General features: G+C 40.1%; 1 protein-coding gene across 1 annotated transcript; it reads left to right on the top strand.

The window, feature by feature from the left end:
* The first annotated feature begins 14103 nt into the window (after positions 1-14103).
* Positions 14104-14502, top strand: LOC126291535 (general transcription factor II-I repeat domain-containing protein 2B-like). Its single transcript, XM_049985036.1, has one exon. It carries the CDS (start codon positions 14104-14106, stop codon positions 14500-14502), a length of 399 nt encoding a protein of 132 aa, XP_049840993.1.
* The last annotated feature ends 10463 nt before the right edge of the window (positions 14503-24965 follow it).

The raw sequence follows: 24965 nt of genomic DNA, 5'->3' as shown, positions 1-24965 counted from the left end.
TATCCATATCAAATTTACAGATCATCACCACCACCTCCACTTTGACAGCTGCTACTCATTCTGTATGAAGTAGTCTCTTCCATACAGCTCAGCCACCCGTGGCCATCATGTCTCTAGTGACAAGAAGGCTCTCTCGAAATATACCAATGGTCTCACTGAGACCTCACACAGCCTTGTACAGAAACAGATTTCCCGTGCCGTATCTCTCCAGTAATCCACCATCTCCCAAAGTCCCTCCACCCAGCCACAGAGCAGCATTCCCCTCGTGACTTAGTACCACCGAGTACAGGAGCAACTGAATCAAATTCTCCACCAGGGTTTCTACTGCATTTTGTTGTGCCCTGTTAAGAGAAATTCCCCTAGCCACTATCCTTCCAACACTTCCCACAGTTGAATTTCACTGCCCACAATACCCTACTCAACCCCAGGTCCCAACCCCTTGCCCTCCTGGCTCATATCCCTGTAATAGACGTAGATGTAAAACCTGTCCCATACATACCACCACCACCACCACCACCACCACCACCACAACTGCCACCACCATCACCTACTCTAATTCGGTCACAAGCATTACCTATCCCATCAAAGGCAAGGCTACCTATGAAACCACTCATGTGATATACAAGCTAAGCTGCAACCACTGTGCTGTGTTGTACATGGGCATGACAACCCACAAGCTGCCTGTCTGTTTGAATTGCCGCCAACAAACTGTAACCAAGAAATAGCAGGACCTCCCAGCTCCTAAGCCTGCTGCCCAACACAGTGTTCTTATTTCTTTGACTGCTCCACAGCCTGTGTCATCTGGATCCTTCCTACCAACACCAGTTTTTCTGAATTGCACACAGGTGCGAACTCCTAGCAATATATCCTATATTCCTGCAAACCTCCTGGCCTCAGCTTTTGTTAGTCACTGTCCCTCACCCACCTATTCCCTGTTCCCATTCCAGAATTACACAACCTTCCATCAATGCACCCACAGCAGGGTGGCTAACAGAGCCAAAAATGAAAATTCAAGATTTTTTCCAGGGTTTCAAGATTCAATTTTTGATGCTGCCTTCCAGTCTACATATTATCAAAATTTGTTCGTAAACATTCAAATTTTCTAAAGTAAAAGGTGTCTGTATGTCCATATTGTATATCAAAACTGAAAATAATAAAGAGAAAAATGGTGCACTGTACTCACCAAGTGTCTGCAGCTTAACACACAGCATTTCTTGTTATACTGTATAAACAAAATTTTTTTGTAAAATACTTATTACTGGTTTTATTTCATTAAGCTGAGTTTCTCTCTATATACAAGTATTCTTACAAAACAGTTTGCCAAATGATTTCAGGGCACAAAAAATACTATGATAACTCACTAAACATGAATGTGTTCATCCAGTAAGACTTTAAAACTAGTAAGAGAAAGAAATGTTTTTATTAAAAAATACCATTCCATCATTTGCTTTTCCATAACTCTGAGATCAATTCTTCTATTTCAGTAGCATCCACCAAACATCTCACTTTCTGAATTTACAGTCCTTTGGTTTTACTCCTTTTGCATTTTTTGAGAGATTCGTCCTCCATTTTTTTTTTTTTTTTTTTTTTTTTTTTATCACTCTGTATTGTAGCCAAATATTCCTTATACTTAGAATGTGTGAAACTTCTGTTGATAGCTATACATTCCATATGTCCTGCATCTTGGACTGAATCATAAATTCACCATAGTGCCACCAGTTTTTCTCCATGTGATATTCCAGTAAATGAGTTCGCAGGGAAGCCATGTTCGATACTTGCACTACCGTGGGATAATATAACAATATTTATTTTAAAAAATCCTTAACAGATTCACAGGGTTTATGTGAATTGCATATTAAAGCCATCCTAAATTTATCAAGATGAGTTTTAGAACTGTTGAAGGTTCTAAGGACATCCTTTACAAGTGCAACTGACTACAAAGATCCATATATTCTTGTTTTACACGGTCTGCCTTAATGTCGGAGTGTCTAGCTTTAGAAATTAGAATTTCTAAACAGGATAACTGTTTTTCTGCTGAAGAACATCTGTGAAGTCTATTTTCCAAAAGGAGTGGATTCTAAAATATTGGGGCTGATTACACACTGCATGAGAGAATGGTCTAAAGATTACAAGTCACTGTACTAGAATGGAGCCATGGGAATAGTCATGTGGTACTCTCACAGAAACGGCTCAACTAATGGCGCTGTTGTACCAAAAAAAAAAGCAAGTTTTGGTGCAAGCATTTTATCATTCAGAGCAACAGATATAGTTTTGAAGCTCTGTGAAGTTGTCACAGATTTGTTTTTTATTGATTCAGAAACATATATATTTTTTTTTTAATTTGGCAAAATTTCCAATGCTCTCTGAGCAACATCAATATTCTCTGCCCATCAGGTTGAACAAAAAATTTTAGGAAAGACTGTACATTTAAAGTATTCTACACATTTTGCTCTTCTAGCAGCAGAAGCTTTAAATAAATAATAAATCACACTTAGAGAGACAATAATGTTGCAATTAGTTTTTATTGTACCAATCTTAAATGCCTAATGTACCACATGAAGCCCTCAATTGTCCAACAGTGTTTACACTTTCATCAAATCCTACAACTATATCCTCACAACAGGTAAGTAATGAGAACAACAATTTGGTAAAATGGGGAGCAATCACATGGACTATACTTATGGAAGTTTCACACCAACAACATTGTGGTCCAAAATTAGACCAATGAACAATTTTTTCCCCATGCTGTGTCTAATTCACGATGTAATCGTACAAACTGTCAAACACATGTCCGTATGATTGTGTACTGCACAAAAGATGGCATTCTGGTCACTGGAAAACCATGCTAACAATGATGTTGGGATTCCCAGGTAGCCCCACATCTGCAATCACTGTGTACACAGTCACAGACAGAGCACTATGCCATAGAGAAGATGCTACCAGACTCTTTGCAGTGGAGTGCCAGAGAAAGAAAGGAAACAGGACACTCGCAAATTGATGTGGCCTGATGGCTTTGTGTTAATCATTTTGTTGTTTCTCGGATGTGGCAAATCTGTATACAGACTGAAACAGTATCCCAAAGACCAGGAGAGCTGACCATGTGTGACTTTAGCAGAGAGGACTGTTATTTGGCTGTAAAGGTATGACAATGCTGCCTTAGTACTGCATGCCAACTGACTGCATGCCAACTGGCATGTGAGCTCACAGCATCCACTGGACTTGTATTGAGGCAGATGGTGTGCAGAGTGGCTTTATTGCCGGAGATCTAGCTTGAGTCGTCAACATGCAACTTGGGCGTTCAAACAGTAGGCCAACGTTTTCACACATAGTCCCAATTTAGTCTGGAGAGTGATTCTCAATAGATTCATATCTGGAGGGAGTGGGAACATGATTTCAGGACCCAAAAATTATGTAAAGAGACCAGTATTGAGGAGGATCAATAATGGTCTGGGCTGGAATTATGTTTACCAATTGAACTTCGGCTCATGAAATTGTATGGATGAATTGGCAGTGTTTAACTGCTGTCAGGAATTGTGAGAGATCTTGGGACCTCATTTGCAGTTGTGAGGTGCTGTAGGCCCAGACTTTGTATCGATGGACGATAGTGCTGGACCTTATAGAGCAATGGTGGTTGATGGTTTCTTAGAAACAGAAGATATTTTAGGCATGTGGCCAGCTCACTCTCCTGATTTGAATTCCAAAGAGTATATCTGGGATGTACTAAGGAGACAGCTTGCATCACGTCAGCATCCACCAGCCCCTCTCCAAGGATACAAGCAGCTCTCAGGAAGAATGGGTGTTATTGCCTCAACATGACACTGATGACATGATTCACAGCTTGCCCTGCCATTGTCAAGATACAAGCAGCTCTCAGGAAGAATGGGTGTTATTGCCTCAACATGACACTGATGGCATGATTCACAGCATGCCCCGCCATTGTCAGGCCTGTATTGCTGCCAGAGGTGGTCACACCCCATACTGAGCACATTAACCAGTTGTTGGTATGTGTTTGTACAAATTCATTAAGTTGGATAAAACAAAGAACAGTTTTGTCTACCTTTATGAGTGTTGCAGTTGTTAATGTTCTGTATTTGTTACATTGTTTCTATTTTACTATCACCTGTTTATGCTGTTTTGTGGCAAAATAAATGCAACCTTGCAAAATTTCGTTTGTTGCTTTGGAATTTACATACTCCAGCCATGCTACATACTCTGTTAACATTGGGGTCAGCCATATTTTGTCAACTTTCCAAGTCACACTGCGAAGAGAAACAAAAACATGGAAGAATATTTTTTTTGTTCCTGTTTTAACACTTCTGGCTAGCATGAAAGGGTGATTTTTGTCACCGTGACTGTTTTGTCACTGATGTCCAGTCTGTAAGTATACATGGAGGTGCAGGCATGTTGCAATGTGACAGTCGGGTGGCACTTTTGTCCACCAGCCCACAAACAAGCCTGTGACAGAACTGTCACTGTTTTGCTAGGATTTAACAGCTGTGCTTGTGGGTGACAAAATTGAAACTTTCAGTGCATTCTCTGCTCCCTGTTTGGTTGCCAGCTGTCAGCACAATGGGTCGTATGAATAAAACGAAGAATGCACTTTATTCTCGGAATTATTTATGAATAAAGTGTGCTGAATAATTTCTTAATTATAAACCTTGACACCTGTTTCTCGTGACATGGTGCGTCACATTTAACTGAAATTATCTCGTTTTACCAGTTCTGGTTTGAAGTAGATGAAAAGTGATATATTCCTAAGATTTCATTCGCATTGTGTGTTCATCTAACTTTAATACTAAAATATTTTTTTTTTACCATGCATGTCAAAAATTAGGTTAAAAAAACTTTCCACTTTCTAGCTTGCCACTCCAAAGAGGGTACACTTTTGATTCAGTTCCTGATGTACCTGCCGAGAATCCTTCAGACCACGCAACAATGTAACAGTAGTAACTGAGTATGTAGCTTTAAATTCCAGGATGTTGATTGAATTCCCTGGCTTTGTGTTTGTTTCTCCTTTTCTTCTGTTCCTAACTTTTATTACATTTTAAGCTTAAAACTTGATATTTACATATGTACATTTTTTTTAGTCCCCCCCCCCCCCTCTCCCTCTCTCTCTCCCTCTCTCCCTCTCTCCCTCTCTCCCTCTCTCCCTCTCCCGCTCCCTCTCTCTCTCTCTCTCTCTCTCTCTCTCTCTCTCTCTCTCTCTCTCTCTCTCTCTCTCTCTCTCTCTGTCGGCATATAAACCACTTTAGAGAGAGACTGTGTCTCATCAGCTGTTAATACTAATGTACAGATTTTCCCAGTATTAGGATACCCCAAGAAGTAACATCCCAGATGCGGAGTTTTGATTATGGCATAAGGTCCACAGTCAATAATTGCCATTTACATTTATTTTCTTATACTTAGTTGATTTAGGATCTGTGCAGAAGAGTACTTCCTGGCCTACCTGGAAGGTACACACGTCATAAACTTTTGAAATACATTTTCTTTCTAGTTGCAGCTATTTCAGTGGGAGTTACCATTGTGGAACATAAGTTCTGATGATGTAAAACCAGTGGAAGTATGAGGCAAATTACTAACCATTTCTTGGAAACGAGTCAAATATTCTATATATTTCATTTATTTGGGATGTACATCCTGAAAAATCTGTTGACTTGTTTAAGGGGGTAGGGCATCAAACAGGTCGACTTGGAGTAGGAGAGGCACCACAGGATATTTTAATTTCCACTGTCTGTACTTTTACACATAAATTTGTAAAACTTTTGTCAGCATGACCAGGAAGGATTCAGGATTCATACTCATGGCATTGGAAGTTCAAAAACATAGCAAAATAATTTATATTAAAAGCAAAGATTCCAAGACTTACCAAGCGGGAAAGCGCCGGTAGACGGGCACAATAAAATAACACACAAACACACACACAAAATTTCGAGCTTTCGCAACCGGCGGCTGCTTCGTCAGGAAAGAGGGAAGGAAAAGGAAAGATGAAAGGATGTGGGTTTTAAGGGAGAGGGTAAGGAGTCATTCCAATCCCGGGAGCGGAAAGACTTACCTTGTTTGATTGGAATGAGTCCTTACCCTCTCCCTTAAAACCCACATCCTTTCTTTCCTTTTCCTTCCCTCTTTCCTGACGAAGCAGCTGGCGCTTTCCCACTTGGTAAGTCTTGGAATCTTTGTTTTTAATATATTTTCCCATTTTGAAGTTTCTTTCAATTTTATTTATAGCAAAATAATTTTTTTTACATGTGAAATTTCATAATTTTTCACTTATGATTGGCTGCATTTGTTGCTGTAGGTACACTTTTCTTCACAAGTAAGAGATTCTTTGATTAATTTTGCACAGTATTCAAAACTCTAGAATTAATTTAATTTATGAAAAAATTAATTCGCTGTTACATTTTAAACTTCATGTTAAGAAAAAAACTCAAATTACCTCAATTTTCACCACAATTTTAATGTTGTTGTGGTCTTCAGTCCTGAGACTGGTTTGATGCAGCACTCCATGCTACTCTATCCTGTGCAAGCTTCTTTATCTCCCAGTATCTACTGCACCCTACATCCATCTGAATCTGCTCAGTGTATTCATCTCTTGGTCTCCCTCTACAATTTTTGCTCTCCACGCTGCCCTCCAATACTAAATTGGTGATCCCTCGATGTCTCAGAACATGTCCTACCAACCGATCCCTTCTTCTAGTCAAGTTGTGCCACAAGCTCCTCTTCTCCCCAATTCTGTTCAATACCTCCTCATTAGTTATGTGATCTACCCATCTAATCTTCACCATTCTTCTGTGGCACCACATTTCGAAAGCTTCTATTCTCTTCTTGTCTAAACTATTTATCGTTCACATTTACTTCCATACATGGCTACACTCCATACAAATACTTTAAGAAAAGACTTCCTGACATTTAAATCTATACTCGATGTTAACAAATTTTTCTTCTTCAGAAATGCTTTCCTTGCCGTGGCCAGTCTACATTTTATATCCTCTCTACTTCAACCATCATCAGTTATTTTGCTCCCCAAATAGCAATACTCTTTTACTACTTTAAGTGTCTCATTTCCTGATCTAATTCCCTCACCATCACCCGACTTAGTTTGACTACATCCCATTATCCTTGTTTTGCTTTTGTTGATGTTCATCTCATACCCTCCTTTCAAGACAGTGTCCATTCTGTTCAACTGCTCTTCCAAGTCCTTTGCTGTCTCTCACAGAATTACAATGTTATCAGCGAACCTCAAAGTTTTTATTTCTTCTCCATGGATATTAATACCTACTCCGAATTTTTCTCTTGTTTCCTTTACTGCTTGTCAATATACAGATTGAATAACATCGGGGAGAGGCTACAACCCTGTCTTACTCCCTTCCCAACCACTGCTTCCCTTTCATGTCCCTTGACTCTTATAACTGCCATCTGCTTTCTGTACAAATTGTAAATAGCCTTTTACTCCCTGTATTTTACCACTGCCACCTTCAGAATTTGATAGAGAGTATTCCAATCAACATAGTCAAAAGCTTTCTCTAAGTCTACAGATGCTAGAAATGTAGGTTTGCCTTTCCTTAATCTTTCTTCTAAGATAAGTCGTAGGGTCAGTATTGCCTCACGTGTTCCAATATTTCTACGGAATCCAAACTGATCTTCCCCGAGGTCGGCTTCCACCAGTTTTTCAATTCGCGTTAGTATTTTGCAGCTGTGACTTATTAAACTGATAGTTTGGTATTTTCACATCTGTCAACACCTGATTTTTTTGGTATTGGAATTATTATATTCTTCTTGAAGTCTGAGGGTATTTTGCCTCTCTCATACATCTTGCTCACCAGACAGTAGAGTTATGTCAGGACTGGCTCCCCCAAGGTTGTCAGTAGTTCTAATGGAATGTTGTGTACTCCCGGGGCCTTGTTTCGACTTAGGTCTTTCAGTGCTCTGTCAAACTCTTCAAGCAGTATGATATCTCCCATTTCATCTTCATCCACCTCCTCTTCCTTTTCCATAATATTGTCCTCAAGTACATCGCCCTTGTATAGACCCTCTATATACTCCTTCCACCTTTCTGATTTCCCTTCTTTGCTTAGAACTGGATTTCCATCTGAGCTCTTGATATTCATACAAGTGGTTCTCTTTTCTCCAAAGGTCTCTTTAATTTTCCTGTAGGCAGTATCTATCTTACCCCTAGTGAGATAAGCCTCTACATCCTTACATTTGTCCTCTAGCCATCCCTGCTTAGCCATTTTGCACTTCCTGTCAATCTCATTTTTGAGACGTTTTTATTCCTTTTTGCCTGCTTCATTTACTGCATTTTTATATTTTCTCCTTTCACCAATTAAATTCAATATTTCTTATGTTACCCAAGGGTTTCTACTAGCCCTCATCTTGTTACCTATTTCATCCTCTGCTACCTTCACTATTTCATCCCTCAAAGCTACCCATTCTTCTTCTACTGTATTTCTTTCCCCCATTCCTGTCAATTGTCCCTTATGCTCTCCCTAAAACTCTGTACAATTTCAGTTTATCCAGGTCTCATCTCCTTAAATTCCCACCTTTTTGCGGTTTCTTCAGTTTTAATCTACATTCCATAACCAATAGATTGTGGTCAGAGTCCACATCTGCCCCTGGAAATGTCTTAACATTTCATAAATCTCTGTCTTACCATTATATAATCTATCTGATACCTTTTAGTATCTCCAGGGTTCTTCCATGTATACATCCTTCTTTCATGATTCTTGAACCAAGTGCTAGCAATGATTAAGTTATGCTCTGTGCAAAATTCTACCAGGCGGCTTCCTCTTTCATTTCTTAGCCATAATCCATATTCTCCTACTATGTTTCTTTCACTCCTTTTTCCTACTCTTGAATTCCAGTCACCCATGACTATTAAATTTTCGTCTCCCTTCACTACCTGAATAATTTCTTTTGTCTCGTCATACATTTCATCAATTTCTTCATCATCTGCAGAGCTAGTTGGCATATAAACTTGTACTACTGTAGTCGGCGTGGGCTTCTTGTCTGCCTTGGCCACAATAATGCGTTCACTATGCTGTTTGTAGTAGCTTACCCATACTCCTGTTTTTTTTATTCATTATCAACCTACTCCTGTATTACGCCTATTTGATTTTGTGTTTATAACCCTGTATTCACCTGACCAAAAGTCTTGTTCCTCCTCCCACCGAACTTCACTAATTCACACTATATCTAACTTTAACCTATCCATTAACCTTTTTAAATTTTCTAACCTACCTGCCCGATTAAGGGATCTGACATTCCACGCTCCGATCTGTAGAACGCCAGTTTTTTTTTCTCCTGATAACGACCTCCTCTTGAGTAGTCTCTGCCTGGAGATCCTAATGGGGTACTATTTTACCTTTGGAATATTTTACCCAAGAGGACGCCATCATCATTCAATCATACAGATTTAATCATACAGTAAAGCTGCAGGCCCTCAGGAAAAAATACGGCTGTAGTTTCCCCTTGCTTTCAGCCATTCGCAGTACCAGAACAGTAAGGCCATTTTGGTTAGTGCTACAAGGTCAGTTCAGTCAATAATCCAGACTGTTGCCCTTGCAACTACTGAAAAGGCTGCTGCCTCTCTTCAGGAACCACACATTTGTCTGGCCTCTCAACAGATACCCCTCCGTTGTGGTTGCACCTACGGTACAGCTATCTGTGTCATTGAGGCACGCAAGCCTCCCCACTAGTGGCAAGGTACATGGTTCATTTTTAATACATTTGAAAAATTATAGAGTTTTGCATTAATAAGCATACAAAGTTTGAAGTAATAGGATATTTATTCTGGATGCCACATGTACCTAAGTACAGAAATTTGTTTTTTGTGGAAAATGGCCATTAAAGTTTCTTCTTGTATTTGGCATTCTTTTACAACTGTTCAGCACCACAAGCAGGTTCTTTTTGATTTTATGAATCAGTTTTCTTCCTTTTCACATTCCTGTAATGCACTCTTCTAGATTTTATCACCGCAAAAAATTATTTACATGCTTTCACTACACATTCTCTATCGCATACAAAGCTCTGATGCAGTTCACTCGGCTTGATTCCCATTTTCTCTATAACATATTTCCTGCTTTGCACACCATCATTAAAACATGAGATTGCATCACAAACACCAAGTTTTGGCTACCTCCATGAAGAGTTTCTTCAATAAGTTTTCATTTGCAAGGTCCCTGAATATAAGTTTGATGGCTTCCTTTTAGATACAAGTTGTGGATAGGGTTATTGTCTGTGGACCTTTGTGGAAGTATAAGGCCCAAACTGCTTGCTTCATATTTTTCAAGTTGCCTGTGTTCCTTCTTATTGCCAAGCCATAATATGTCTGTAGCTTCTCAATTTCTGCTTCCGTCAGTTGCTCTTTCCCTTTTATTCCCTTCCCATTAGATAATTTTTTTCCTGAAAAATCTTGTCTCAGCCTTCTAAGTCTAGTGGTAAAATTTGTGATAAGACCTTATGGGATCAAACTGTGAGGTCATCGGTCCCTAAGCTTACACACTACTTAATCTAACTTATGCTAAGGACAACACACACACCCTCTTAAGTCTAGTACCAAGTCTTTTCTGTACATGTCCCTCACAATCTAATTTCTGCACTGTAGTCTCAGTACCACATGAAGCACATTTTTGAACCACAAGAAAAGCTTTAGTATCACCATCACCAAGATACTTCACATATTACAGGCCATGGGAGGCAACAGATCTATCTGACAGCTCCCTGCACTTCCATTTCAACACTTGAGCCTTCATAGTTCATATTATATTCATGATCTGGAATGTTTTTCACACAACTATGAAAAAATATGCTCAACACTTCAACATCTAGTACTTTGGCAATGTCAACAGATATTGTAACAACACCATTCAATGAGCATGCCTCCTTTTTTGCCAGGTACCATCAAAAGTGGCCACTATGTCCCTTTGCAATGATTACACTGAGACTTCTTTTACAGCCACAAGCAGTAAGTCATAATATCTCTCAAATAGCTGAAGGAGGTGGAAGATTGGCCACTGCACAAAGTGTTCTTGCTGCCTTCTGTCCCCTACCAATACAGCATATGCCATATGCCACCCTCAGATTCACATCATAACCTTTGTTTACGATTTTAGATGCCGTGCAAGACGCACCAACGTTGTATTTGCTGCATATCACAGATAAGTTCGTAGCAAGACCTTTCCTGGCACACTCATCTTCCACCACAGAAACACAATGCACAAAAAAGCAGTGCTTGCACATAACATCGTCGAATATTAACTGTGACAGTATGTTACCATGAGCAATAATATTACACGAACCTTCCGATTCCCTCCATTTTCATTAGCACCAAAAACAAGATTCCTTCTTGAAGCACTCAGCGGTGGTTGGTTTACCGGCTCTGAGAGGTTGCAGTCTTGAGTCATTGGTGTAACATTTGTTGTAGCACCCTTTACTGTGTATCTGTTATCCTGGTGAAGTTGTTTACGATTGAAGTAACGAATTCCAGGCATCTTGTGCGGTAATATGCCACAAATGAACACAGCCAAATGAAAATCGTTTCGAAATTCACAACACCACGCTGTCAGTCTTTCAAAACAAAGAACGAACAAAATCAGCGATCAAAACAATGCACTCAATAGCAGCAGACAAAGTATCGATATCAATAGTCCCATGGAGGTATATACCTCCATGAATAGCATGATGAATACCTCCATGATGAATAGGCCTTTCATTCACATATGACAATCTCTGACGCAGATATAAAACTTCCGAATTCTACAGAATACAGAGCGAAATACACTTACTTATGAGAGAAGAATGCTGCACAGAGGGATGTGGTGTGGCGGTGCATCTTGGTACACTTAAGACCAAATAATGTGTCTTGTAATCTCTCAAATATATACGTTTTATACATCAAACTATTCAAGAAGATGTGCGCTACATCTTACCCCCTCCCCCCCTTAAATACTTGTTCAGCCAGGCTCTCTTGACGGTGGAATCATGAAACCAAGACATGTTTAATTTGCTGTTCCTTTACTAAATTTCTCCACTTATTGCTCATTAAAAAATCATCCGTTATCTGTCCTAATCATTACCAGTTTACTAACACTGGATAAATAATCACGCCTACCCTGTCTAATAATAGGAGCTGAGGTCACTGTTTTTACAGCATACATACAGATGTACTTGTGAAAAACAGCATACAGTGCAATTACATACTTTACCCCACCCCTGGCCTGTGGCTATTGATTGGCTGCGTCCAAAGATTACTTAATGTAGGTGTGTTGTGGGGATGATTGGCTGTAACTCTATTAAACAGGATCAGTTAGAGTGTTTTGGTTTTGGCATATGGTGCATCCCCTTATTACCTGTTGAATTTTTCGGCAAACATTGAGAAAATAGCAGTATGATACAATTTTTTTTAGTATACTTTGATACTCCATAATAGCCGTAAGTATTGTGAGTATCCTTAATGAAATATGTAAATCTGTGGTAAACATACGCACCACCTAGATCAGGGCTGGGCAAATACCATTACGCGAGAGCAGGCACTTGCAGATGCATGCACGGCCTGTCCGCAGATCTCAACCTGGCAGCCAGCAGTACACCCACCATCTACTCACCTAGCCACGCATGTCACTGCACCGTGCAGAGCCACTTGGTGCATCCACTTCCCATCGTTTCTATTGTCTGTGCAGACATCGCGTTCAGTGTTTGTGATAAAACAGAACTAGTGGATGGAAAATGGCTGAGGAGGAGTTAAAACGTTGAAACGAAAGTCCTTGGAACTCGTATTCATTAATCCACAGTGAGAAGAAGAGTACTTTTTTGTAGGAACAGAAAGCGGACCACAGTGTTTGATTTGCAATGCAACATTGTCTTCATGGAAGAAGTACAAAGTGAAGCAACATTATCAACTGCTTCATGAGAAGGATGTAGTTGGTTTGAATAATGAAGAAAGAAAAACCAAACTTACTGAACTGAAGCAGAAAAGGGTAGAAGACATATGTATATGTGTAGATAATTATGACATTGATTCACATTATTACTGTTTTAATAATATGTTATGTGCATTTTCCATCACTTTTACCTTCTCCTGTAAGTATTTACAGGACGGAAACCTCATCATCCACAACGATGCAGCAATGACAGTAAGCTATCATGTAGTGGTAGCTCTTAAAATAGCTAAAACAGCACAGCCCTTGGAGAATTTGTGAAAGCCTGTTTGTTGCTGCTGCAACAATTTTGTGACCAGTAAGTCTTCCTGTTTTTGAAACCGTTCCTCTTTCACGGACAACGGTTTACAGGCGCGTTGAGAAATGGCACACGATGTGGAGGTTCAATTCAGAAACAGGATCAAAGACTTGGTTTTCTTTTCATTAGCATTGGGTGAAAGCACTGATGCCTGTGATGTTGCTCAACTTGCAGTCTTTTTGTGAGGAGTTGATCCTCCGTTTAATGTGATTCAAGAACTCCTCGATTTAGTGGCAATGCATTACACAACAATGGCTGTCAATATATTTTCGTCTGTAGAACATATAATAGAGAAATACGAGCTATGTCAGGAAAAACTTTAATCGATTGCAACATACGGGGCTCCTGGAATGATTGGTCACAAGTCTGGTGTCATTGCTTTGATACAAAAAAAGCCATCGGTGTCCAGCAGGAACTACCAGCAATACATTGGATTTGTCACCATGTTAATTTGCGAAACAAATGTGCCAAGCTAGCTGGCGTCATGGGCATGGTTATAGAAACTGTTAACATTCTGACTATACGGTTTGGGACCCAGACAATTCAATTTATTCCTGACAGATCTTGAGTGTGAATATGGCAATGTTCCATATTTTTGTGAAGTACGCTGGTTGAGTCGAGGTGTTATTTTAGAACGATTTTTTTAATTTACGTAACGATATAGCGTTATTCATGGATGCAAAAGGAAAACCGGTAAAAGAATTGGACGACCCACAGTGGATTTTAGACCTTGCATTCTTAACTGACGTAACCAAGAATCTGAATAGATCGCATGTAGCTTTGCTAGGTAGAAATAACGTAATTAGCGAAGTATTTGACACTATTTTGGCATTCAAAAGAAAACTACTTTTGTGGGCAATGTAACTGTCAAAAATGTTGTGTGTGCACTTCCCGAGCATTGCACTAGTTGTTAGTGAAACCAATTTGGAACAGGAAAGGCTCAAAGAACATTTCGATTGGTTTGTAATGGTGCTACAGTCTCTCGAAGGCATTTTTCATTGTAGATTTGAGGACTTAAATCGACTGGAATGCGATGTCAACCTTTTTGTTACTCCTTTTGCAGTTAATATTGAAAATGTGCCTTATGAAATTCAGTTGGAACTAATTGACTTTCAGTGCAATTGTATGCTGAAGGAGAAGTTTCGCCCTGCAGAAACCTTGGAAAGCTACAAATATTTCCCACGTGGATGGTTTCCATTGTTATTTAAAATAGCTGCTCGTGTGTATTGTTTTTTGGAACAACATACCTGTGCAAAAGTGTTTTCTCCATAACGAAACTGACATAATCGAAGCTTAGGAGTTGCCTTACTGATGTTCATCTGACTGGTGCGCACGCCTTATGACTAGCAATTTCACACTAAATATCAAGATGCTAGTTCAGAATCATTGTAAAAACTTGCAGGATAATGTAAATTAATGTGTATATCCTATTCGTAGGTAGTACCCTTCCTCTGAGCTACACGCTTCCGTGTAAATATAATGTAACATTTACAATACAAATGTGTTCATTTCTTAATCCTTTATTTATTTATTTATTTATTTTTATCCATCTTTTGATGTCGCCAGAAGAATTACAGCTGTTTGTACATTGTTTTACATAACAAAATGTGGTGTGCCTACTGTAAGACCTTCAGTACACACACCATCAGATTATTTGACTTGTCGCTCTAACGTCGCTTCTGCCGTTAGGTCAGATGATAGAAATGCCACTTGCATGCATAGAGTAGCAGATTGACGGTGACCAACTTGAAACAGAACTTTATTAATTTTCACACACATTTATTAAAATAATAACAAGCATAAAAATTACTTAACTTGGTTCTGGATGCTATTTACAATTGACAATCTGAAGTTCCTTTGGTATTGGTACGTTAATCTTATTCTCAGATATATCTCTGATACTTGACAAAAGTGTCTATACATTTATATTCATGGCTATGTACAGGAGTATGGTAATCTTATTAGGCGCAGATTGAAACTTGACTATAGACTGGTACAGACAAATGTAGAACTCGTACAGACTGGTGCAGACAAATGCAGACTGGTACAGGTAATATTGGGATACTGCCTAATCGGAGGTCTGTACACTCGTTATAATACCTCGCATGTTCATGTATCACTGCGTGAGTGTGATCCACGGGGAGAAAAGGTTCTACATAAGCAGAAATCTCATTGGCTGCATTAAATATTAATACGCGGATCGGCGGAAGCAGAATTTGGTCCGTCTCTATGGCAGCGCCATCTCGTAGAGTGGAGACGGACAAGCGCTGTGCCTGCACTGTTGTGCTTAGAGGGGCGCACTCTAGTGGGAAAGTTGTGTACGTGCTGACTAAGCGGAACTATGTACACAACACAAAATATTACATGGTAAAAATATAGTAATGTTGCACCCTATTAGCTTATAACTGTCTCTACATGCCTATCTATACCGAACAGTAAGCCTTAATTTATCAGCATTAACATGCAATCGATGTCATCAGAAGAATTATAGCTATTTGTACATTATGTTTCATACAGCAAAATATTACATGGTAAAAAATATAGCAGTGTTGCGCCCTATTAGCCTATAGCTGCCTCTATTCCCATATCTCTACATGACAGTAAGCTTTAATTTATCAATGAATTAGGTCATCTTTACAACTATTCTGAAATTCTTCTATACTATAAAAGGTATTTTCCTTCATCCACACTTTGGTTTTAGTTTTGAAAATATCCAGTGAACCAGTTGAGCCTGAATTACGTGTTACACTTTGCCCACATCTAGTACTGGGAGATGAAGAAGCTTGCACAGGATAGAGTAGCATGGAGAGCTACATCAAGCCATTCTCAGGACTGAAGACAACAGCAACAACAACTAATGGTTATCAGCAGCACAGCAACACGTGAAGGAAAAAGTGTTGAATAATTTTATGGCTATGTATTCATAACTAGATCGGGTTTTCTTAAACCTGATTGTGGGCATATCAATCATATTTGTTTGTCGATTATTGTGTTGATGAACAGATTTCCTTATAGTGTAGGGGTTTAAGTTTTCTTTATGTTTAATTGACAACAATATATGTAAAGAGATGGGACTGTGAGAATTTTAAAGTCTTTAAAATAAGGTCTACATGAGATCTTGTTGTCAGTGATTCCATAAAGACGTCTAATTGCTTTTTTCTGCCAAGTGAAAATTTTTTTGGCTCCTGGGGAGTTACCCCATAAAAGAATGCCAAATTGTAGATGGCAGTGAAAGAAGCCATATTATGAAGTAATAAATGTTGTGTAGCATGTGCGTAGTTTGGCTACTAGGTAGATATCTCGTGATAACATAATCTGTATGTGTGTCCCATGTTAATGTCGAGTCAATGTGTATTCCTAGTAGTTTAACAGATGATTACTCAGTGTTACTGTTTGACAGACTGAAGATTATCTTGACAGTCTTTTCATGGTTCATACTTAACTCATTAGCTTTAAACCAGATATTAGATATTTAGAGACATTCTTCACTTTCCTCCTTCAATTTATGTCTGCACCTTATTTGTGGCCATGAAAGTAGAACATATTACAATGGTTTGAAATGGTGTTTCATCCATACTTTGACAACTGTGCATGGCACTGGATGCACAAACTACAGATAACCATGTTTTACACTTAGGTCCCACACACACTTGTTGTTCCACATATGCTTGTCCTCCCAATAGCCCTGTACCAGTGCCATGTTCATGGATGCCTCATATGTATGAAACGGTTCGGATGTATATGTGTTCCACCTGCACTACGTACGTTAGCTTGTCCATACTCAGCTGTGTGCACGAAGCGCTCTCACAGCAGCACAGTTGGGCCCGGTGCAACGTGCATACCCAAGAGGCCAGCCACATTGTACAGCTCTGCTACCCACACTGCGTCTGATCACAGCTGCTCAGTGTTGCCCTTGCGGCTCACGGTGCCCTTGTGCAACCATGTGAGCAGCTCTCGTGCCCACCCCTGACGTAGATGATTCTGCCTTGTGACGATGAAAGAGTACACTTTAATGTACACTTGCCTAAATTTTTTTGTTATCATTTTCTTGAAGTCTCTGCATGAATATCTACCAGTACGTGTCTACTTATTGTAATTGTCACATGTTGCAACATTTTATGTAGTACAGATGTTATCTGCTGTCGTGCACCAAAATATATTACCTCAAAATTAAATTCTTGTAGGAAGAGCCACCACCTTGCTATTCGTTCGTGTAATAGTGTGCATACTAACAGAAATGACAGATCTTGGTGGTCACAAAATACTTTTATATCTATCTCCCACAGGTAATATTTGAATTTCATGAACATCAAAACCACTGCCAATGCATCAAGCTTGGACACCGAATACAATCTCTCACATTCTGCAAGTGTTCTACTCAAAAAAATAATTACACATGCTGTTGCTTTCCCTTTTACTTCTCCGATCTGAAACAGACATGCCCCCCACTCCTTCTAATGAAGCACCTGTACTTACTCATGTCTGAGTGGCCCAATAAATTAATATTTACTAAAGGTTTCTTCTCAATAAATTTAGCAATGCATAACTATTCAGTAGCTGATACAGAACTAATTTCCTAAAAAATGATGTTAACCCCAGAAATGGCTTCTGCTGTTTTTTGTTCCGAGTAGCTAGAAAGTGTTTGATCACATCAATTTTTCCTGTATCTGAAAGTATCTCTTCTGAAGAGGTGAGGCAACCTAAGAATTTTTATTTCCTCTTGCCTGAAATCGAGTTTTTCCAGATTTATAGTAATACCCTTTTCTGAGTAATTGTACGTGATCTTCCCATGTGCTGGTCATGATCAGTAAGTCATCTACTTAGACCATCACTCTACTTAGCAGCTCTGTGCCCAACACTGTGTCCAGCACTTCTATGAATACACCGGCGCTAACGTTTAGCCTGAAAGGATAAAATTCAGAATTGATAACCTCTACTGAAACAAATACATGTAGTATATATTCTGCTGTCAGGTTGTACTGCTATTTGCCAGTATGATCTCTCAAGTATCCAACACCATAAAATTTTAACTGTTGTTCATGTAAGTTCTCAGGTCTTGACCTAACCTGCACAATGATTTTGTTTATCTCCCTTGCATCCAATATGAGTCTCACACTCCTTTTAGGCTTTGTAATGGCTAAAAGAGGACTGCAGTATGGTGATTGTGAAAGCTCTATGATCTTCCAATTGAGCCTCCTTCCGATTTCTTTTCTTACTGCTTCCTTTTTCGGCCATGGTATCGGATGAGATGAATGACAAAATTTTTTGTGATGATAAGCATCGATTTTGTAACCATAATCTGAGGTCACTTCTCAAACACTTGTGATTATTGTAATAGTAATGTAGCTAACAAATATTTTTGCATCAGAGATAAGTAGGGAGGTTCTTTACCTTATCTTGTACCAACTGCATGTCTAAGAACTGGTTGTTACATTGTTTATTTAAAAAAATACTTTGTTTAACAGAATGGCAAATCTACATTGCTGTGTATTTTGTTAGGACCTGTTTTAGCTCGTAACTAGTTCCAGCGAAGTCTTATGTTTGTCCAATTGCAAATGACAGTTGTCATTACCCAAATTTATCTATAATTTGAGCTGCCAAAAGAAATCTACTCTGAAGATATAATGAAATATTAGTTTCTTCACCATAAGAAATGCATATTTGATTGTAACCTTGTTAAGGGTGACGGGTATGCATATTTGTAATTTTATTCCTCTTGATCTGCTTCCCATGGCAGTCAAAATTTTAGTTTTGAACAGGTAAGGGTGGTATATGCATAGTCTTTTTGATATTGTGAAATAAACTTATCGATATTACATTGGTCGAAGCCCCAATGTCAAGTACAATAGTTTCTAAAATATTCCCTGCTTTGGCATTTATTATTGCTATAATTACACCAATGTTTTCGTCGTTCAGTACCTTGCCCTCCTATAACTCACCTCTTACATTGTAGTCAGTATCATAATGTGAAAAATACATAATCAAAATATCCACAGGTGTACTGCTGATCTACAGTGGCCAACGGGCACAATATTTCAGCGATCATACATGTTGCCATCATCAGGTGAACTGACGGACTGAGCTCCTGTGAACGTGCCGGCATGGAGATCCGTATGCTATGGCTGCTCAGAGGGAACTGGGTTCGGTCGCGGCGGCGGCCGATTTAAATACCCGCGGCGCGCAGGCTCCGCTGTCCGCACCCCGCGCCATGGTCGCGCGGTGGAACAGATTGCAACGGCGTCTGTCCGCCGTGGTCGTCACAACTATACGTTTGCCAGATTTACTCTTGATTAACCCAATTGCTGGTTCCCAAGCCTTGCTAAAATTATAGCCACAGTCACGGTTTATGAGGTCGTCATTGGTGCACATTTCGATGGCCTCTCTAACAACGCTGTCCCAGTATCTCGACATCTGTACCAGAATCCTCATGCGTTCATACTCCATAGCGTGATTTTCCGACAAACAGTGTTCAGCGACCGCCGACTTGCTCGGATACATCAGTCGAGTGTGCCTCTTGTGTTCAAGGCATCGATCCTCAATGGTACGCATCGTCTGACCAATATGCGACTTGCCACATTGACACGGAATCCGGCACACTCCGACCTTCCTCAAACCGAGGTCATCTTTGGCGCTCCCCACCAGTGCACGAGTTTTATTCAGAGGACAAAACACAGTTCCGACCCTGTGTTTCTTCAAAATGCGGACGATTTTCCCCGAGATTGTGTTTGTATATGGAATAAACACAGTGCCTACCTCCTCCCTCGTGATTTCATCCATCTCCACAGGATATGCTGTAGTGTTTGGGCGGAGAGCACTTTGAATCTGCCACTCTGAGTACCCATTTTTTCGAAGTACAGTTCTCAGATGTTCCAATTCCTGGGGTAGACTCTCTGCATCAGAGATAGTGCGCGCCCTATGTACTAGAGTTTTAAGTACCCCATTCCTCTGTGAAGGGTGGTGGCAGCTGTCTGCGTGCAAATGCAGATCAGTGTGCGTTGTCTCCCGATACACCCCATGACCTAGGGTGCCATCAGCCCTTCTCTTGACCAAGACGTCAAGGAAAGGTAATTTACCCTCCGTTTCAGTCTCCATAGTGAATCTGACATTGGTGTGTATGGAGTTTAGATGTGTAAGGAAGTAGAGGAGTTTATCCATACCATGTGGCCAGATGACGAACGTGTCGTCCACGTAACTGAAAAAGCAAGTAGGTTTCCATTCAGATGACGACAGGGCTTCCTCCTCGAAGTTCTCCATGTACAAATTCGCCATCACCGGTGAGAGTAGGCTACCCATGGTGACTCCCTCCGTTTGTTCGTAGTATTCTCCACTAAAAAGAAAGTACGTGGAAGTCAAGACATGCCTAAAAAGTTCAGTTATCTTCTCGTCAAACTTCTGACTAATCAATTATAGTGGCTCTCGCAGGGGTACCCTCATATACAAGGAAACAAAGTCAAAACTCACCATGATATCTGACTCATCCAACCTGAAGCTATCAGGACATTTAACAAAATCCACGGAATTACGGATGTGATGAGAGCACTTACCCACATAAGGACTTAATATTCCCATCAGGTATTTGGCCAACAAATATGTAGGTGCCCTGATGTTGCTGACAATGGGGCGTAATGGTACCCCCTCTTTGTGAACCCTCGGGAGTCCATATAGTCTAGGCGGTACCGGACCTTGGGGTAACAATTTCTTAGCGTCACCCCCCGTTAAATCTGCATCCTTGAGAAGCGACCTCATCTTGTTCTCCACCTTCTTTGTAGGGTCAACGTGGTAGGAATCGTCATTTAGCAGGCTCTGCATCTTATCAGTGTAGTCCTTATGGGAGACAACAACTGTAGCATTGCCTTTGTCAGCCGGTAAGACAACAATTTCAGAGTGCTCTCTCAGATCACGAATGGCCGCCCTCTCTTTACTCGTGATATTTGACTTCATCAGCTTGGACTTCGTCAGCACGAAAAGTTTAACAACGTATTTCCTCAGTTGATTCAGGCGGAAGTCGAGCTGCAACCTGTTCAACAGCACTAACAATTTCTGCTACCGGAGTGAACTTAGGGGTGGGAGCGAAGTTGAGACCTTCCTGCAAAACCAAGACCACATTATCACTCGACACCATGCCACTCAAATTGATGACAGTCATGTATGGAACCTGCAGAGATGATTTGTCAAGGAGACGTGAGAACTTAGATGTTTGACATCCCGTTGCCTTTGCAACCCAGGTGACACCATCAATCCAATCCCAGGAAAAAGAAGTGAAATTACTGGCCAGTTGCAAATGTAGTTTGAGTAATTCCTGTGAGATAAACTCAAGGCTCCGGCAGGTGAATTGCACTCTCTCACGTACCAATGCTAGGCTGGCCCATTTCTTGATTCTCTTAGCTGCTGCAGAATCGCTGTGATGCATAACCTTAGTAAAATTTGGAACAACATTCTCTGAATGACATCACTTTAGAAAGGCAAGAGTACTTAGCAAACAACATCTACAGTGGCGCACCGTTCAAATTTCTTCATGCTGCGATACATCTCGTCCCCGTAAAGGTGTATAATGTGATTCTTGAGTTTCTCCTGGCGTATTTGATAATCAAAATATCCACGTTTGTACTGCCTGTCCACAGTGTCCAATGTATCTGGCATCTTGTTGCTTCGCTCGCCATTCATTTCATTATTGTCTTTTGATTACATTTTATATTTAGGACTGTCACTGAGTTGATTCTGCATGTGAAAATAAACTGTAAAAGTCGTATGAACATGTGTGCAAATTTTTATTGTTACAGAACTGGAACAGGCATTGAAGACTACACATATCCATGAACAAATATGAAGGCAAGTGTGAATATTATTTACCAAAATGCTGTTCAGGCACTGTGGTGGACAGACTAATGGTGGGACAGATGACTGATCCATCTTACAAGATGTGTGGGGGCTCCCCAACAGTTGGTAGCCTGTGACGTCTCACCAAGGCAGGAGCTGCACGTGTATTCAGTATGCAATTGTGGGTTGGATCAGTTAGCAGTCATGAGGCCCTGTTCAAGCTGAATATGCAGATGTGCTGTTTGTGTAAGGGTACTGTAATGGGTGTGGCTGTGACAGAATGCCAGAGATGTTTCCCTGATCGACAAACCTCCTGTGCCAGGGTATTTTCCATGGTTTTTGAACATTACATGAATCTGGAACCTAGCCATGTACATGCAACATCAGAACACAAGGCCGTACAGTCAGATGAGTGAAGTACGTGGTACAATGGTACAACTGAGTCCCACCACCAGTACACAGCACGTTAGTCATCAGCTCAGTATTCCACAAATGCAAGTGTGGCGTACATTATATTCCAATTGTTTTTACCCCTTCATGTGCAACCCTTGTAACATATGCATCCAGGTGAGTCAGTAAGCAGACAACAATTTTGTAAATGGTTGGCTGCATGCATAGATGCCATGCAATACACTTTATTTGCAGATGACGCTACATTTACATGGGCACCCACAATTCTCATAGATGGACAATAGTGAATTGACATGATGCTAGGGAATCAAGATTCCAAGTTAGGTTCTCACTGAAAGTCTACTGTGATATGATAGATGACCTGGTGTCAGGGCCTGTGTTCCTGCCAAATCGCATGGTATTAGAGCAGCAACAGCAAATGTACCTGCTACATGATGGATCGCTAATTCACTGTACCAGACAAGTATCCCAGTATCTGAATAACATATTTCCTCAATGGTGGATTGGTCATGGTGGACCCATTAATTGGCCTGCCTCATCGCCCAACCTAAGCTCGTGAAACTTCTGTTTATGGGACTGGTTACAGGGAGAGGTGTATGCTACGAAGGTGGATACATGTGAGGAACTTGCATCACTGACACTGTTGCCTGCATTAAAGTCCACTGAGATGATGTTTGATGTGCAACACAACACACTCTCCAATGCATTGACAAGTGCGTAGAGATGGGTGGGGAAATTTTTGAACAACTCTCACAGGATGGTCAGTCATGTGCCAGACCATTATTCTGTTCACTACAGCACCTACACAACATTTCAGCAAATAATGTAGTATGCCAATTGCACACAAGGTGGGTGCTGTTCCTTGAACACAAATTAAATGGTGCTTTGAAAAAATGTTCAAACAAAATTTTTGAAATTACTGAAAGGAAGAAAAGCAAGGGTCTATTGCTGTTGCATCTAGCTATGGAGAGCTAAGGACTAAGATAATTGGCAATATTTGGTCCTACCTCGTCTTCCGCTGATGTGGTCTTTGTGTATGTATGTAAATTTTCTTTTCAATTTTGGTTTCATATTTCCTTTATTGTTGTTTTCCAAATTTCCTTTTGGGCTTTTTTTGTACAATCTCGTATCATGCAACAAAGAAAATGTACTTCTTTATTATGTGAAGAAAGAAATTCTTTACGCCCCATGTGTGTGTGTGTGTGTGTGTGTGTGTGTGTGTGTGTGTGTGTGTCCGTCCGTCTTCATACCTTCCATAAAATTGTAACACAGCTTTGTCTTTCAGAAATATCTTTCAGACAGCTAAACATAAATAGTTACAGCAAAAGAAATGCATGAGTCCTGGAACAAATATCAGCATTCTGGAACAGCGTTCTTTACCTATGTGTTTTCAGTAGATATTTTACGAGTATTACTTTTATGAAAAGTGTAGACTTTTTGGAACTGTTTATTTCAAATCTAGTGTTGTGCAACACTAAAGTGTAGCTTAAATATGTATCTGAATACAGTGATATATTAGTTTACAAATTTTGGATTCAGTCACTTACCTTTTAATTTTGCACATATAATTTCCCAACACTTTCAATGTATCAGTGTCATGTCACAGTTTAGTTCCAGAATGATGTAACCTGATAAGTGAAAGTCTTTTGACTTGTCAGCCAATACTATGCATAACCAAACTATCAAAGAAACAGAAATTACTAAATCATTCTAACAGTTAAAAGTATCTACTGTTATTAAACTGTTTGCTGATTCTTCTTTGAATTACAGCTGGCGACTTGCTGTTGAATCATAAGCAAAGCACTAAATTGTCATACAAACTAGATAATAAAATCATGAACTCCCAGTCCACCAGTGAACCTGTTACAAGGTGTACCACAGGGCTCAATCTTTCTTTCCTTATATATATTAACAACATCGCGCAACCCATGAACTCCCACATTGTAAGCTATGCAGATGACATGTCAGTCTTATTCTATCGGAGCGAATCTAAAGAGCTAGAATCTCTTGCTACTAGTGGTGTAACAGAAGTAACAAAATACTTCAATTATCAGGGACTCAAGGTGAATGTCATCAAATCTCAACTACCGACATTTAAAACAGGCAGTTCTCATCACAAAAATATGAATAGTGTGTGTAATATCTGTGCAACAGAAAATGGTAACTGTAAATTCCTGGGTGTATATGGTGGTGGTGGTTAGTGCTTAACATCCCGTCGACAACGAGGTCATTAGAGATGGAGCGTAAGCTCGGGTTAGGGAAGGATTGGGAAGGAAATCGGCCGTGCCCTTTCAAAGGAACCATCCCGGCATTTGCCTGAAACGATTTAGGGAAATCATGGAAAACCTAAATCAGGATGGCCAGAGACGGGATTGAACCGTCGTCCTCCCAAATGCGGGTCCAGTGTGCTAACCACTGCACCACCTCGCTCGGTCTGGGTGTATATGTTGATGAAAATTTCTGGTGGACATACCACATTAATTTTGTATGCGGAAAAGTCAGTAGTG

Source organism: Schistocerca gregaria, chromosome 9 (genome assembly GCF_023897955.1).
Source record: "Schistocerca gregaria isolate iqSchGreg1 chromosome 9, iqSchGreg1.2, whole genome shotgun sequence".
In the NCBI taxonomy this organism is placed as follows: domain Eukaryota; kingdom Metazoa; phylum Arthropoda; class Insecta; order Orthoptera; family Acrididae; genus Schistocerca; species Schistocerca gregaria.
This window is presented reverse-complemented; position numbering and strand designations above follow the sequence as displayed.

Excerpts from the sequence above, each read along its gene's own strand:
- LOC126291535 (XM_049985036.1), top strand. The coding sequence starts at position 14,104 with ATGTTGTGTGTGCACTTCCCGAGCATTGCACTAGTTGTTAGTGAAACC.